This window comes from Natator depressus, chromosome 22 (genome assembly GCF_965152275.1).
Source record: "Natator depressus isolate rNatDep1 chromosome 22, rNatDep2.hap1, whole genome shotgun sequence".
Taxonomy (NCBI): domain Eukaryota; kingdom Metazoa; phylum Chordata; order Testudines; family Cheloniidae; genus Natator; species Natator depressus.
The window spans coordinates 12,061,768-12,077,748 of NC_134255.1; the positions used below are offsets into that span (position 1 = coordinate 12,061,768).

General features: G+C 46.2%; 1 protein-coding gene and 1 long non-coding RNA gene across 3 annotated transcripts in view; one reads left to right on the plus strand and one right to left on the minus strand.

Annotated features, from left to right (window-relative positions):
• The window catches only part of LOC141976065 (uncharacterized), a 35,214-nt gene extending 20,437 nt beyond the window's left edge, over positions 1-14,777 (plus strand). For both annotated transcript variants that reach the window (XR_012636059.1, XR_012636060.1), the window contains exon 3: positions 11,006-14,777. This is a non-coding gene — a long non-coding RNA (uncharacterized LOC141976065). The remainder of the gene's footprint in view (positions 1-11,005) is intronic.
• Positions 1-15,981, minus strand: part of GRIK4 (glutamate ionotropic receptor kainate type subunit 4) — a 297,360-nt gene that overhangs the window by 3,493 nt on the left and 277,886 nt on the right. Inside the window, exons 14-18 of the mRNA XM_074936850.1 lie at positions 8,388-8,497; positions 5,768-5,941; positions 5,294-5,459; positions 2,837-3,062; positions 1,183-1,311 (exon numbers count right to left, since the gene is read on the minus strand). Coding sequence (XP_074792951.1) covers positions 1,183-1,311; positions 2,837-3,062; positions 5,294-5,459; positions 5,768-5,941; positions 8,388-8,497 — 805 coding nt within the window. The remainder of the gene's footprint in view (positions 1-1,182; positions 1,312-2,836; positions 3,063-5,293; positions 5,460-5,767; positions 5,942-8,387; positions 8,498-15,981) is intronic.

Sequence of the window (15,981 nt, forward strand, 5' to 3'; positions counted from 1 at the left end):
TACTCTTTAATGTATTGAACCCCATAATCCGCTGTGAGGTAGGAAGTGCTGTTATCCTTGTTGCAGAGAAGGGGAACTGAGAGACAGACAAAGTGACTTGTCCAAGATCACAGAGGAAATCTGTAGTGGAACAGGGACTTGAACCCATGTCTCCCATGTCCCAGGTTAGTGCTCACTGGATCATCCTTCCCCTGGGAAAGATAAGGGGCTGACCTAAAAACCCAGACCCAAGGAATTTGGAATCTAATTCCAGATGTTGGGGCTCAGATCACATCTGTAACTCCCAGCAACCAGCATTCTTCCCTGTGATCTGAAGTACTCAGCAGTGTTTCCTGATAGCAAAGCAGCATACAGAGGAAGTTTCCATGCCGGAGAAAGCCCATGTGTCGTCCATACAGTCTGGCTTATAAACTGGAAAAACCCCCTCACATCAGATGTGCCATGAAAACGAAATGGCAATCAGAAGCTTGCTTGGCTCTTCGTCTCCGGGCTTGTAAGGGTCAAAAGGCTGTTCTCTCAGCCAGGGAACCTTTTAGCCTCGCCGAAAAAAATAAATTTGCTTGCTTAAATTAGAGCAACTGCCAAAAATGTAGCGATTGCTTTAAATTGGCAACTGTTCCTAACGCTGGGACATCAGCCTAAGGCCATGGCTTTTATGGCAATTTACGTCGCTTTACCCAGAAGGACTTGCTCTTCCGTTTTAAAGCCTTATTAATAAAGTCCCCATTCCCCTTTTCCTGTCCTAAAGGAGCTTTAGATTAACCCATTAACCCAAGGTTCTGTGATGATATTCCATTTTCTTTTAAAGTAGTCCATGATTTGGATACAATCCTTTCAGCCATCTATTTCCCCATGTAATGCTGAGAACATTCATTAGAAGCTAATTTACCCTCCATATGCCTCCAAGATTTGTCATTTGGTTGTTGCTACTATCTTTGCCCCAGGCAAAAACACACAGCATGAGGCTCAGCAGAGCTGTTTGGTTTTCTCCTTGCATTGTTAAGGAAGAAATCTCAGGTCAGAATAATTGCAAAACCAAACCAAACCTCCGGCTGGTATCGTTCATGGATGGTGCGTGAGCTCATTCTGCTAGCATCTATGATAACGTGACTGCTGTACATCCTTCTTAATAGACTCTGTACCATGCAGGAGGCACCTGCGTCTCTGAGAATCAGGGTTTACCTTTGGCTCTGTGGTCTTCCTCTTTGGGGCACTTGCCCCCTTCCCACCACTTTCGCTTCAAGATTTCCAGGCGGTTGTTCTCTTGCAGCTGGAGAATGGCCAGGTCGAATTCATCTCGGAATATGGAGCCTGCAACACCCATGGGGAGGGGAGTTAAGATATAGTTCAGGCAGCTCCCCTCCCCACACCACACCACACATGCTGCCCTGTCAATGTGCCTGAACTGGAGAGAACCCCCCTTCCAAGCAGATAGAGGGGAGTTCAGTCCTGATGGCCCATTCAGTCCTCACCGTTGAAACCGCCAACAAATCAGTGCCAGCTGTGGGCGATGATTTGTTCCCTGTGGACCACGTGGGGCTCAAAGGTGTCTCCCACAGGCCGCCACACAGCCAGCATAAGGGAAAAACTTTTGGTTGCTGCCATGCGGGGCAGGATTCAAATGAGCAACTGCACATCTCATTCCCATTCCCCTGAATCATCCAGTTCAATTCCCTTTCATTGTGCCTGTAACTGTAGCTCTGTTCTGGTCATCAATCTCATACGGAGTGGAGGACAAGAATAGAAACCGCTCTCTGTCTATAGCAGCAATTAATCTCACCACCAGGCAAACCCAAACGCTCACTGGAAGCCAGGTTCAAGCCCCCAGCCACAAGCTCTCTCTGTACTCTTCACTATCAGAGATCTAGAAGACAGACCCTCAGACAGATTACGCTGTACAACAGGGTAAATTCAGAGTAACTCAGTGAAATTCCACCAGTGTCAAAAGTAGCAGCATGTGCTTTATCCACTGCAATTCTACTGCTTCACAGGACGCAGCCAGCTAGTTTAAGCCTGTAATTTAGATTTAGTAAATGAAAGGGTTTTTTTTCTTTAACAAAACCTAATAGAAATGTTAAAATACACAGTTATTCTAGGATTTAAACCTTCCTCTACAATAGCACCAATCCAAAGACAATAGCAATGTGTATGAGAACCAGAAAGGAAGCTATTAATGATATTATTTCAATGTTGCTAACCCCAAGTATTCAAAAGTCACGAAGCAGGCATCTCCTCCCCCCAAATTATGAGGCTGGCCTAAGAATCAAGAGATATTTACAGATAACAAATTTGGGGTCTTTTTTATTTGTCAGCTGGAGTTGGAACCTTTAAGCTTCACATTTCAGGCTTTTCTCTTTAACCACGAGGGCTAACAACATTTTCATTTTCCAAAACATGAAAGCTGAGATTGTCTGCTAATAACCTGAATCCAGAAGCTGAGGCTCCAAGGAAAACACCAGACTTGTGATAAAATCCCTGGAGTTCTCAGCACTGTTATTTTACACCTGTGCACTGGAGCTAGAAGCAGGAAGTGAAACTAACACATCTAGTCTCACTTTTTGTGCTGAGTGAAGGGCAAAACAGCAAACAACGAGCACAAATGCGGCAAAAATAATGGCATATTTTAAAAATCTTTCATTTTATATAATCTAAAGGGATGCAGATGAACAATTAAAATACATTTGATTTTTCCTCTGGATGGTGTCTCTTTGAAATAAACGTGACACATGGCACATCTGTCAAAAGTGACATTGCTCCTAGAGCCGTTTCAGCCTTTCAAATGCTCCGATCCTCTGCAGAGAGCTGAGAATAGCTATAATTTTTCTTCACTGCCTACCGACTGGCATGCCAATCCCGTAGCCCTTGGTGTCCAGAAGGCCCCCGACCTGCGTGAGGTTGCAATTGCGCTGACGGTAATACTCGTTCATGGTGGACTCCAGCAGGAAAGCGTAGTTGGAATTCAGCACCCTCGCGATCCCTTCCTCCGTGCTCTTCACAAACACACTTGGCTGCTTGGAGTACATGTAATTCCACATCCGCTGGTACGTCTGGTAACGGGAATTCTGCAAGAAAGAGGAAGAAAGAAGAGCTGTTGCAGGGGACCCCATCTGATAGGTTAGGTCCCAAATTAAAAAGCATATTGAAATAGAAAGCTGAGATTTTTTTCAAGGAGCTTAAGGGGGCCAGATGCCCAATTCCCTTAGGCTTTCAGCTTAAAAACATTTTTAAAAATTCTAAAACATGAAAAATATGTTTTCACAATGACATTTGAAAAACAGTCCAGTGGGAAATATTTTTGTTTGGCTGGTTTGCTTTTAAATCAACCAACATTCCCATGCAGCAATTGCAACCCAAATGTTGCAGCACTGAGTTAGTGCATGAGCATGAAAAAGCGTAAAGGCCCAAAAACTCTAGGCCATAAAGTTGGGACCCAAACTTTCTTGGATTCTGAAGATGTTTGGATCTGGGGTTTTGGTGCAGCCCATTGACTTCAATGGGCTTTGGATCAGGCCCCATATTGGGACCAGTATTAACATCCAATCTGAATTTCCCTCAAAGTTTACGGCTGTTGGAATCTAGGGTTTTGTGTTTGAAACAAAAGGGAAACTGACTAAGCTAATCTCTACTTCCCGAGCTGAGTGAAGGGCAAACATTAGACCAGCAGCATAGATAATGAAATTAAATTACAGTTAAAATGTACTCAGATTTAGTATTTCTAAGTTTTTATGTTTAATTATTATTATTTAATATAAGGGGGGTTCTGTTGCCCTGCATCTTGTGCAATCGCTTACGCCAGTGCAAAGTGTTTGCAAAATGGGGGTAAAAATGCCACATTCTGATTTACTTTTTACTCAGTTTACACAGTGTAAATGACTATGCAAGGTGCAATGGAGACCCAAGCCCACGATTTATAACTTGCAGTGTCCCTGAAGAGAGCAGGACTAAGTAAATGCATATTCACTCATGCTCTGTTCAATTAGTGTTAGACACAGCATTCTGCTTAAGCGTCCCTTTGTCAAACCTCTTGGGTCTGCAAAATTGAGCTGGAAAGATCAGACTCACTCATGAGATTTTCAGGGCTTCCTGCTTCAATTCAAACAGAAAATAAAGCGAGAAAAGCGCTCGCCCCTTGGTAATTCAGCATTTAATAAATAAATAATCCTCGTATATCTTTTTGTGTGTTCAAAGCACTGTGCAAAAGATTAACTCATTCATTCCCACTCTGGACAGAACAGGGAAATGCAGAGATATATGGAAGTCTATGATGGGCTAAATGGTGTGAAAACCTTTGCATGTGCCTGACTTGCATGTGAGCAAACTCTAACACAGGCACCAACCCTGATTTGCACCAGCACACACAGGTCTGCTTGAGCAAATCAGGGTTGGCCAACACCTATGTGCTTATACAAACTGAGTCTTGTACGTGCAGAAGTTAGGGCCACCTAACAATGCATAGACACTTATGAAAAATTGGCTCAGAATACTTAGCTGTCAGGGATGGTAGTATCAAGTGGGTACAGCATATGGCTACGAACAACTTTACTACCCACTCTCTGGTGTTCTGTGCACAAACTGATCTTCTGAGTACGAGAAGCAAGGCATTTGCCTGGCTGTCCTGAAAAGAGATCCCATGAATCCAGCCATCTAGCTTCCAAGGCATGTTTCCATTGCTGTGCTAGGAAATGCCTCCTTCAAATTCCACCTCTTAGCCTTCCCTCACTTATCTCAGCTCTGGCACAATCTGGTCCCACCTCTTGTCTCTGAGCAACTTGGCCCAGCTCCTCAAAAATAGGATCTGGGCCTTTGTGCCCAACCCTGAGGACAACTCCCCTTAGATTTAGTCTGTCACTCAGCGGGAGGTTAGGCTGAGGATACAATCTGAATTAAGGAGTTGAGAATTTGGCCCACTGAAAATACAACCACGAAAAAACAGAAATTTCTTTGTAAATAACCCTCACAAGCTCAGATTCCCCTCTTCCCATCCTAATCTCAGTCTACTCATATTTCTTGCTATGTTATCAGTATAATGGGCAAGGAACCTTGATTTCGTACACGTCTAAGACACCGTGCACACAAATGGGACCATATAAATAATCTCATTATGGTATCAGTGACTATGAAATGGGCTCAAACTGCTATGAATGCCATTTGGTCTGGGCTCTCCTAAAATTTCCCCCCCAAACCGGAGACTAAAATGGGACACACGAAGACAGGACAAGGTGTGTTACCTGGGAAACATCTGATTCTAACAGAGGGATACTCCACTCCCTGATAGCAAGAGAATGGGATTCACCTGGAAAAAGGTCATGCTGGAGCCTCCATGAATGGTGCCGTACTCAATAGCTGTCTGGTCAGCCAGGTCATCCACTGATTCTATGGGAACATCCATCCGCTGCACAGTCAGAAAGGCTGCCAAGTTGGCTGTGTAGGAGGAGATGATGATCAAGGTGAATGCCCACCTGGGGAAGGGAGGATGAAGAAAAGGTGAACTGAGATTCCCTCTGGGATTCAATCTGATCTCAATCTTCTTAACAGAATTCCTGTTAACTGCAGGATTGTCCCAATCCGGAGCTCCTTTGAGAGGAGTGTGGAGTAATAACCTACTATCCGAGCCTCATCGGCTGTTGGCCAACATGTGAAAACCCCTGTAAAAACGATACCACGGTGTTTTACCCTAAAGCTCCAAACCAGCTTACAGCAGCAGCATTTCAGCACCGGGAACCATGACTGTAGGCTGTTTACAGTTCTGATGGGCATGTTTCCTTACCAGACTCCACTGACGCACCGTGTGGACAGAGCTCGAGGGGCAATAGTAGATCCTTGCTGCATGAAACCCCCGACTGGAAACCACAGGCTGTTGCCGAGAGAGTACTGGTTCACTAGGAGATTGCACCTCCCTTGCGAGCAGGGGTGGGGGCTGTACCACTCGTACGGTGTCAGTCTACAGTGACAAGAAACAACCGGGCCAAATATGTTCATGTTACAGGAAATACCATACACAGAAGGGGGGAAAGAAAAGTGACGAGGCTCTAACTCGTCCCCTGAACAGGAGGCAGAATTTCTAAGTAGGAAACTCTTTGCTGGCAACAGGCATCAAGGGGATCATTGCAGAGTTCAAACACAAAGTTGGAGCCTGGTGTTTAGAAAGTGCCATGTGCTCTGATTAGCTCACAGGGGTGGAGCTGAAATCCACAAGGAACACCCTGTAGAAAGGATAGCGATTACTAGATCAACCTGGTTGCGGAGTGTCATTGAAATGACTGTAGCTCATATCTCCAGAGTAGCACTTACTTTGCTTCCCATGTGGAATTGGTGCTAGGGAGGGACAGAACTCACTGGCATCACAGGTGAGGAGTTATCTGAGCACCTTGCCTGTGAATCAGCAAAGTGGCTCTCATTCCCCATCCTCAACTTCTACATCTCTTTCCTTCTCCTTTTCACCCCCCAGGCCCACGTCTCTTTTTCATCCCCTTTTTCCCCGATAGGAGGAGAAATCCTCTTGTGGTTGGCTTGCTCCCACAGCCAGCATCCTTAGAAATGGGGCCCGGGCACACATGAGTTGTCAGGCTGGAGGGTGTCTTGTTCCTGCAGTAAAACTCTTTTCTGAGTGAGCATTCCTCCTCCTCCTAACTGAGGCATGCACAGTGGCCCAAGCAATGGACAGACAGGTTTGCTGCAAGAGGGAACTGGTGCAAACTTTGTCAGTGTAATAAGGTGGCTGGATTCTCTGGCTGACTCAGCCGGTAAGCAGGGATTTGGGACTCTAGACGGATCTGCAGATTAATGATTGTTAGGGGTGGTGTGCTTCCCTACACTCCACCCGGAATTGGGAGCAGCCCTCTGGGAGAGGGATCTAGGAGCTGAGGCAGATGGGGAGGAACCATAGGAGCAGCCAAACCGGGGCAGAAGGCTGGAGTTGGGGTGCATGTGGTGTTGTTATTAATAAAACCAGACCCCAGACGGTTGATTTTTTGATGCTATGATTGCAGCTTGTGTTGGGAACTGGGTGGGGACTCCACTGGCTCACACTGACATTAGCCAAACTACGGTACGTATTATTGCTTCTGTATCTCACTGTGCCTTGTTGTGACTCCAGAGAGGTGGCGTTTCCTCTCTTTGAATGTTTGACAGCGAAATGCTGTCCCGAGAGAAGCTTTTCTGCCAATCACAAGGGCCAAAAGGCCCTGCAGGGAGCTACAAACTCCTGAGCACTTTGGGAGAGTATTTTCTAAGAACCTGCCTCCACTAAGATCAGAAATCATGTAAGCACCATTCTAAAGAATCATGTTTAAAACATGTACAGAAGGCTACCTTGGCTCCAAATGTCAGTGCACATAGTGCCTGACTGCATTGTTAAGTGGTTTACAGAGCTGTGTTATTGAAGCTGTAACATGATTTTGAAAACCATTAAAGCCCTGTCAATCTTACAACTCCAGCCAGGCCAGGGGACGCAGTGACTACACAGTTCCATTTTGTAATGAGGGTTGGGTATTGGCCATGCCCTCAAACAGTGCCCTTGGGCATGTCTTTAGCACACTGCCAGGACATAGAGAACATTTGAGGAGCCCATCTAGGCTCCCAAAAGAACCATGTTATTACTAGGTCAGGGGAAAACAGCATTGTAGCACGGTCCCCGCCTCCACAACTGGAGAAGTACTGCAGAGGAGCCTTCAGTAATATGATTACCCCTGGCCACAGGTAACCTGAGTTGACACCTGTCCAGCAAGACCAGTGCTTAAACTGTGAGTCTCCAGAAAGATGCTAATGCTGTTTCCAATCTCTGTCTAGTCAGGGCCTTGACAAGGTAGGAGAAACCAGCATAGATCCTGGGAACACTTGTGAATTTGTTTTCTGAGGACAATCTCTACATCCTGCCATCTGTCCGGATCTGCTGGCCTTCACGGGTCCCATTGAAAGCGCTCAGCTGGGCTTCTCTGTGCTGAATTTAGCATGCAAACAGAGCAAGGCTCTGCCTGTTTGAGCTGCATGAGACCTAATCTCAGACCTCCCCCTTCCAGGCTTTAAGGCTGCCTCTGGCATTGGCTGATGCCAGTGCAGCCAAACACATGCGAATCTGACTGATCTGCTACTGCCCCAGTCTTACTGCGACGATGCCAGTACTTCTCAGTGGGAGTCACAGGGCTGCCATTTGCATCAGTGGCATGTGTTTGGGCATGTGTCTGAACAGCAAAGACAGACAGATGGTGGTGGTGGATGATATGACACCCAATCCCCATTACTGTTGCTCCCAAACTTTTGCCCAAAGCAGGGATCCCCCGGCACAACCTAACCCCTCCCCGCACCACATCCCCCCATGGAGTTCTCAAATTCTGACACTAGGTGGCACCATGAGGATGGGAAAGGAACTGCAATAAAAGTAACAGTACCGAGCAACCAGGAAGAGGACACAGCTGACAGCCAGGTAGGCAAGTAACATGAAGAGCCAGACACCAGGAGAAAAGGGGTCCAGGAAAGAGAAGTAGCCGGGTTTGCGCCCCTAAGATGGAGACAAAAAGAGTCCAGTAGGTTTTTGTTTTTTAAATCAAAAAGTCCATTCTGCAACATAACACAATGAAATACATAGACGTGGCAGTGAAATCACAGGAGCAACGCAGGATTAATGCAGGCAAACAAGAGAAGGGATCAACAAATGATCTGGAGGAGATGCAGGTGGAACAGAGGGCAAAAGGAACAAGGCATTAAGCTCTGCAGCAGCTCACCAGCCAACATACATTTCCCAGTATGGCCCTCTTCTTTACCCCTTCACTTTGATATATAATAGGAATATAGGCACATGGAAATCATCAGACCAGATCAGACCAGGGCTCCACTTTGGCCAGCATCCTGTCTCAGACAGTGGCCAGAACCTGCTGCTTCAGAGGAAGGTGAAATAAACCCTGCAGTAATGGTATAACCTACCCTTAGAGACAGTTCCTTCCTGACCCTCATTTGTTAGAGGTTGGCATACACCTTGAAGCATGAAGATTTATATCCCTATGGGCCAAAATCACTGCTGGCATAACTCCATTGACCTCACTGGAGATACACCAGTGAGGTAGTTGACCCAATATCTTTATCTTACATTTCTATAGTGAACCTGAAGGATCTCAAAAGTGCGATTCCCTGATTCTGCAATCATTACTTATGCAAATAATCTTTACCTAGCAGCCAGGTAGTGGTAAATGGGAGCATTTGTAGGTGAGTAAAAGAGCATCAGATCCCATTAGAGTGAGAAGTGGAGAAAATGTTTGCATAAAGTTTCACATGAAAAAGAATTATTTGCAATGTTGTTTCTGCAGCCGTTGAAATGTTCCTTTTCTGCAAAGTTCAGTAAAATGGTTACTTTATCTCAGGAAACGTGTCTGAATTTCATGTGTTTTCTCTGCAAAGCCGCCTTTGTTTGAAAACAGACACTCCTCTGCTGGAAAAAACAGGCCTTTTTTCTCTCAAAATACTTTCTTAATTTAAATAATTAATAATTTCTTAATTTTTGAGCAGAAAAGATGGTGAAATTTTGTGAAGTTTTCTAATTGGGGTGAATCTCAAATGTTGAGCATGTCCCGTTTTGCTGAGAATTTCTCTCACTCCTCTCCAAACTACACAGATACAGCACCTCTGAAATGGAGAGGGCTACAAACCATCAGCACCACTGCACGCTGCTTACCCATGGGGAGGAGTAAAAAATGAGGCAAAAGACACTGGCGTAAAGACTTGCTCTTTCAGAATAAGCTCCATAGGTTCCTTAATACCCATGCAAAGAAGAAAGCATCTTGTGACGTGTTATTCAGAGATTTAGGGCCCCTGACACCTGCGTGGGCATTGTGGGTGCTCAGCATTTGTGCAAATCAAGCTACTTGATTTTAAGGTCTCAGCAGAAAGACCCACACAGCAAAAAGCATGCAACTCAGTGATCCACTATGGAGGGATGAAGGGCTGAGTTGACTCAGTTAGGATTTGACCCTGTCGCTCATGGAATCTACAACTTCTGCATAGATGGCTAAGTCACCCACATGATCACCAAACATCCTAGTGTATGATTTCCTAAAGCACTTGTAATCTTGAAGCCAGCTGAGACTTAGATCTTCTTATATTAAAGTCAGACTAGAAATGGCCTTTTCTCCACCCTCTCTGCATCGTTTCCAGACTCTGAGAGATGGACATTGAGACTTGGTATATGGATCCTTCTATTACATCTCAGCTGAGTTCTCTGTACCTTCCTTATTGGTATCTCACTCTGATGCCTCTCACAAGCATATACTGGCATTTGCTCAATCCAGCTCACTTGAGCAGTCATCTCCCAGTGTGTCCCAGAGAAAAAGAACTTCCAGTGAGGCAGCTGTTGAATTGCAGGATTGTTTGCTTTACACGGGAGTCATCTTCAACAGACAGCCACTTCATTTTCCCCTTAGTCCACTGGCTTACTATGCCCAGGTGTGGCACTACATAAAGTAATAACAACAATAAACAACACCTAACCACTACTATTTTTTAGCTGTCTTTAAACCCAAAGCAATTAATTTTTCCCAAAAAAATTCCCCTAGAAATATAGCCACAATATATTTTTTCCAGGCCGAGAAATGTCAGTGACTGTTAAGGGAAATTGTCCTGCAGAGGCCAGTTTCACAATGAACTATGCCTAATTTGAAGCAAAAATGGATTTTCATAGATTTTTGAACTTTGGGAATTCAAAACCAATTAGGATTTTGCTAAAAAATAACACCAATTTTTCAGCGAAAAAGCCCCCTTTGCTTAATTTGCCCTAGTTTTGGGTGGTGTTCAAAAACCCCATTTCCAACAAGGTCTATCATAATGTCTCAAGAGCCTTATAAAACAAACCAAGGCCCAAACTGAAGTCAAGATGGACCAAATCAAAAACCCCAGATTCAAATGTACAAGTGAATGGGGAGAGGAATGAACCGTGAAACAGACTACATTCATCTTTTGTTCCTCTCTCTTCCTTTCATTACCCATTGTAATATTCTGTCTGTCTTTATATCTTTTCTAGAAAACAAGGAGGGAGATGAATGTGTGACAGCCGACACTTGGAAATGAACTGGGGACCTCTAGAACTGAATATATTAGCTCAAGCTGTTAGAGACTGACTCGAGAACCAGGCACTCAGGGATGTAACAGATTCACATCTCTGAAACAGGAAAAGCGGGGAGATGTCTAACATGCTGACCAGTGGCTTACACATATACTCCTGTGCAAAAGCTACTGATGGCTGCTGGATGCTGCTATTGCTCATTGGAAGAGCCAGCTTGGGCAAACCCTGCAGGAAGCACAGGTGCAGCAAGTTCCTGTAAATGGGACTCAAAAGTTAGCCCGAGGCACAAAACCCTGGACTGAAATAAGCAGCCAACACCTCTGGAAAAGGGAAGCTTAGCTATAAGGAAACTCTGGTTCAGAGCTGGCTATTAAGTTATTGTGGGTCACATGCTTGATGATGTTTATAGCTATTTATAATGACACCTTTGCTGTGCGTTTTTCTTTGGGATATTTTTTGGTGCTTTCTTTCACCAACGTAGTGAGGAATCATAAATTCTATTTCTTGTACCCTTGTTGCTTTATAAGCCAGCCCAGCCGCTTGGTATCTATGCCAGGTGAAAGCCAAAATGTTTGCACTTGGGACAGTTGTCACACCGGGGAGCTGTAGAGCTAAAAGCATGAGCTGTTGTGGGAGTCAGTGCTCCCCAGCTGGGGCTGTAGCTGACTGACCTAGTCTGTGGATCAGGCATCAAGAGGGGACCTGTAACACACTCTCCAGTGGGTTACACATGCGCCCTTGGAGCCCAGCCTGCTGTGTTTTGCACAGCTATACTCGTTACTAGGTGAGCAGAGTCTATAACACTGCACATTGCGCTGGCCCGAGCCACGCTGCGTATTCATGCTTCATTTCCCCACCAGTTGGTCTGTGGGACCTGGAGCAAAGAACAGCACTGGAGTGACACCGCGAATCAGCAGAAAGCCTGTACGTACAGGCCACGTCCAAAGCTGGCGCCAAATTCAGTGCATGAGGGCCGTGAGGTTGCACTGAAATGGTCACAACTTCCACTGCACCGAGAATGCAGGAGGGGCACAGACCACAAGGGTAGTGGATGCAGCCAGGACAGCTACAGCTGACTGCACCCTTTCACCAGCTGCTGCTGGTGCAGTTCTCATATAGTCCTGACTATAAACTAAAGCTCCCACTGGCACAGCACACCAAGGAAAGCAGTGGTAGTACCATCCCTTGGAATGATCCCCCCCCCGGGGCCAAGGAGTGCAGTGAATACCTCCCTGCACCATCGTCACTGCATTTGTCCCTGCAGTGGGAAAGAGGAGCAGATTTACCATGAAACAAACTGTGCGGTGGCACGGGGCCCCCAATGACGGGGGGGCCCCCCAAAATGCAGGACAAATATTTGACAACCTGCCCCTGAGTCCCAGCCGGCGGCGCAGCAGGGCTCAGGCAGGCTGCCTGCATGCCGTGGCCAGTGGCCCCACGCCGCTCCTGGAAGCGGCCGGCTGCTGGCACATCTTTGTGCACCCCTGGTGGGGGGAGGTGGCTCTGCACGCTGCCCCTGCCCTCGGCAGTGCACGGAGACCCGCTGCCCCCTTCCCCGCAAGGAGGAGGGTGAAGAGGCGAATGGAGGAGGATGATGAAAAAAAGAATGAAAAACGGGGGAGGGGGAGGATAAGAGAGAATGTTCTTTTTCTTGGCTGGGTTCCCAGGGGGGCCCCCAAAAATGAAGATGTGTACAGGGCCCCACTAATTCTAAATCCGCCACTGGTGGAAAAGTAAAGAAATTGACCTGAAGAGGCAGAGTGGCCCAATGGGTAGAACAGCGGACTGAAAATCAGAAGATTCGGGTTCTAATCCTGCCTCCACTCTTCTAAAGAAGTTCTTCTACCACTTTCATTGCCATGGTATCTGAGCACCTTCCAGTAGGGCATTAAGTACCATGGCTAACATCTTCCGTTGACCTGCTGTGTGACCTTGGGCACATCATTTCCCTTCCCACCCTTTGTCTGTCCCGTCTGTTTAGATTGTAAGTCTTTGGAGGCAAGGACTCACCATGTGTCTGTGCAGCACTCAGCACAATGGGACCGTGATCTCAGCACGTGTTATTGTAAGACAAATAATACTATCCTGCTCTACTGCCCCCAGATGCCTACAGAAAACAGCCCCCTTCCTCATCCAAACATACTTGTCTAGAGCTCATGTTCATTCTCTGCTTCTCTCCACAGTATCCCCTTGGCTGGACAAAGATCGGGGGGTGGGGGAGAAACTCTCTCAGCAGCCCGTGGGTCAGAAAGTCCATTAGAGTCCCCATGTCAGAAATCCACACTCGATTATATCACAACAAGTGAAACTGAGAAAAATGACAGCCCCATTTAAAGCTGCCATATTTGGTTATGTGTAATAGGAAAGACACACAGCACGGTGGCTGGATGGGGGCGGGGGAGAAAGGATTTGGAACTGAAGTTAAACAGAAAATAAAATACAATGTCATTAAGCTGTGGGCGGGGGAAACTGAGACGTGGCAACGACTCCTCGGCAGGAAATTTATTTGTAGTTATTTGTTAGGAAACGTCTGATCGGAGCCATGGATTAACATACGTCAGCTGCAGTTCTCCATGTGCGGGGAATGGGAAAGGAGAAGAGCAGATGGGGATCTGGAGTTGCCTTCGTCTGCTCTGCAAACTGAATCCTTGAAGGAAAACCTCAAGGATAAGCTATCATGCTTTCCCCTGCTAAATAAATATTTACTGGTTTAATTCGTTAATTGCCACACTGCTCCTATGCACTACCTTCCTGCACAGTGGGAAACCCAACCCACTCCAAGGGGGCGGGGGAGGGACCTAATGCAGGGCACCTGGGGTGATTCTGCTGCTGCTTGAGCGGTGGTGCTGCAGTGGAGATGGTTTGTGGCGTCTGCAGCTACGGAATCCACCTCAGGGATTGGGGGTGCTCCCTGCACAGCAGGGTTTGGGAGGATCGCGAGTACGGGAAGAGTTATGCGGATGGGATCTGCTGCTAAACAGATCCACCAGTGATTGCTCACCACTGCCCCCAGGCAGCTGGGGCACAGGAATTACTGCAGCCTCAGTGGTTCAGGATCCACTGAGTGGCGTTTGTACAGGGTGCCTTGCACCTTGCTGTTGGAGACAGACAACTGGTCTGATTCAGCATGGCAATTCCTATGCACTGATGCTTGATGAGGTAGCTGAGGATTTAGCCCTGAGTAACAGACCCATGGCATAACAATATTTGCAAAACACTTTTTAGACCTGCAGCTGTTTCAAATGTTTGTCTAGATCCAGGGGCAGCAACAGTTAATGCCACACCCTTAGAGGGTGTGTTAACTCTCCAAAGCCCTGTACTACTATCCTCACCACTTCCCTGTATGACAGGTAAGTAAGACTTGTGTTTGGGGTGAGGGAAGTTGCCCAAGGTCACAGAGTAAGTCAGAAGCAGAGCATGCTCATCACTCAATTCCCCTCCCTTTAAACGTCTGTGAGAAAGAGAAAGAGAAAAGAAAAAAAAAAACCCACCAGAACCCAAACAGGTTGAAATTCTCAGAAACACATCTGGGACATAGAAGAAGCTGGGGCCAAGGGGGGTGGGAGTTGCAGAAAGCATGCATTGCAAGGCAGGAATATTTACACACATTTGATCTTGGAAAGCATGAAAGGGTCTGATCCTGTTTGATCAGTTAACTCATTGATCCTTCATTCTGCACGTACCAGAGGAAATGGAATTTTAACTAGATTTTAATTACTTGTTTGTTCTTGGCAGGAGATAACCCGGCACACAGATATGTATGTGCAAGTTTGTTTACGTTGGTGTCAGATGCTGCATCTTTAACAGCCTTGTGTATTGAGACAGGGTGGGGGGAGGATAGAAGAGGCTTTAATTGTTTTATCTTGTTGTTGTTGTTCAGCTGATGGGTAATCAAGACCGTTTTCTTATCGCCTACGGAGCCATACAAAGCACATATCAAAACACCAACTGGGTATATTACAGCATCTCGTTATAAATAACCTCAGTGCCACAGTCTGTCCTTGGTTACCCCTGGGAAGCTCTACTGACTTCAGGTGGCTCACATAGGCGATAACTGGCAAAAGTTGGAGCTCTGTTCCATGGGGTTCTGTTCCTAGTTCCGCTGCTGACTTGCTGCCTGTCCTACAAGTCACTTAACTTGGCTGTGCCTTAGTTTCCCGGCTATCACATGGCAATAATATCTGCCCACATTTATAAAGGGCTTTGAGATCTAAGGATGAAAAAGCATGATACAAAGTAATATTATTTTGCATCTTGTCCAAAACACAGCCCTACCCGGCAGCACTATTCCTTGGGGCATTGGATCAGACATAGAGCTATCTGAATTACTAATGCCTCCTCTGACATCCTAGGTATTCCTCTACTGAGGGCCAGATTCGGTCACACAGACTCATATTGAGCTGAACCTTATGCTATGAGTAGTGTTTCACTGAAATCAATGGGACTACTTGAGAAGTAAAATACAATTTTACTCCACAAGTGAGTAAGGGTGACAGGATCAAGCCCCTGGTTTATAGCACCACTTTATACTTTAGATAAGCCAACTCTACAGGTCTCCCATCCAAATACTAAACAGGTTCAATCCTGCTTGTCTTCAGAAACACCATGAAAGGATGCCAGAAAATAGCATAGCTGGATAGCAATAAGCTGCAGTGTTTGTAATGGTAGTGCACCTGCTGCATTCAAAACCTGCTCCAGAGCCTGCAGAACCAAATGGGAGCCTTTCCACTGACTTCATGGGCTTTGGATCAGCCTTGTAGGGTACACCCACATTGCAATAAAAGAGCCGCAGTATGGCTGCAGCTGGGCTGGGGCAGCTGACTCAGGCTCGTGGGGCTAAAAATTGCAGGTAGACATTCAAGCTCAGATTGGAACCCAGGCTCCAAAACCCCACAAGGGGGATGGGTCTTAGAGCCTGGTCTCCAAACCTCTAC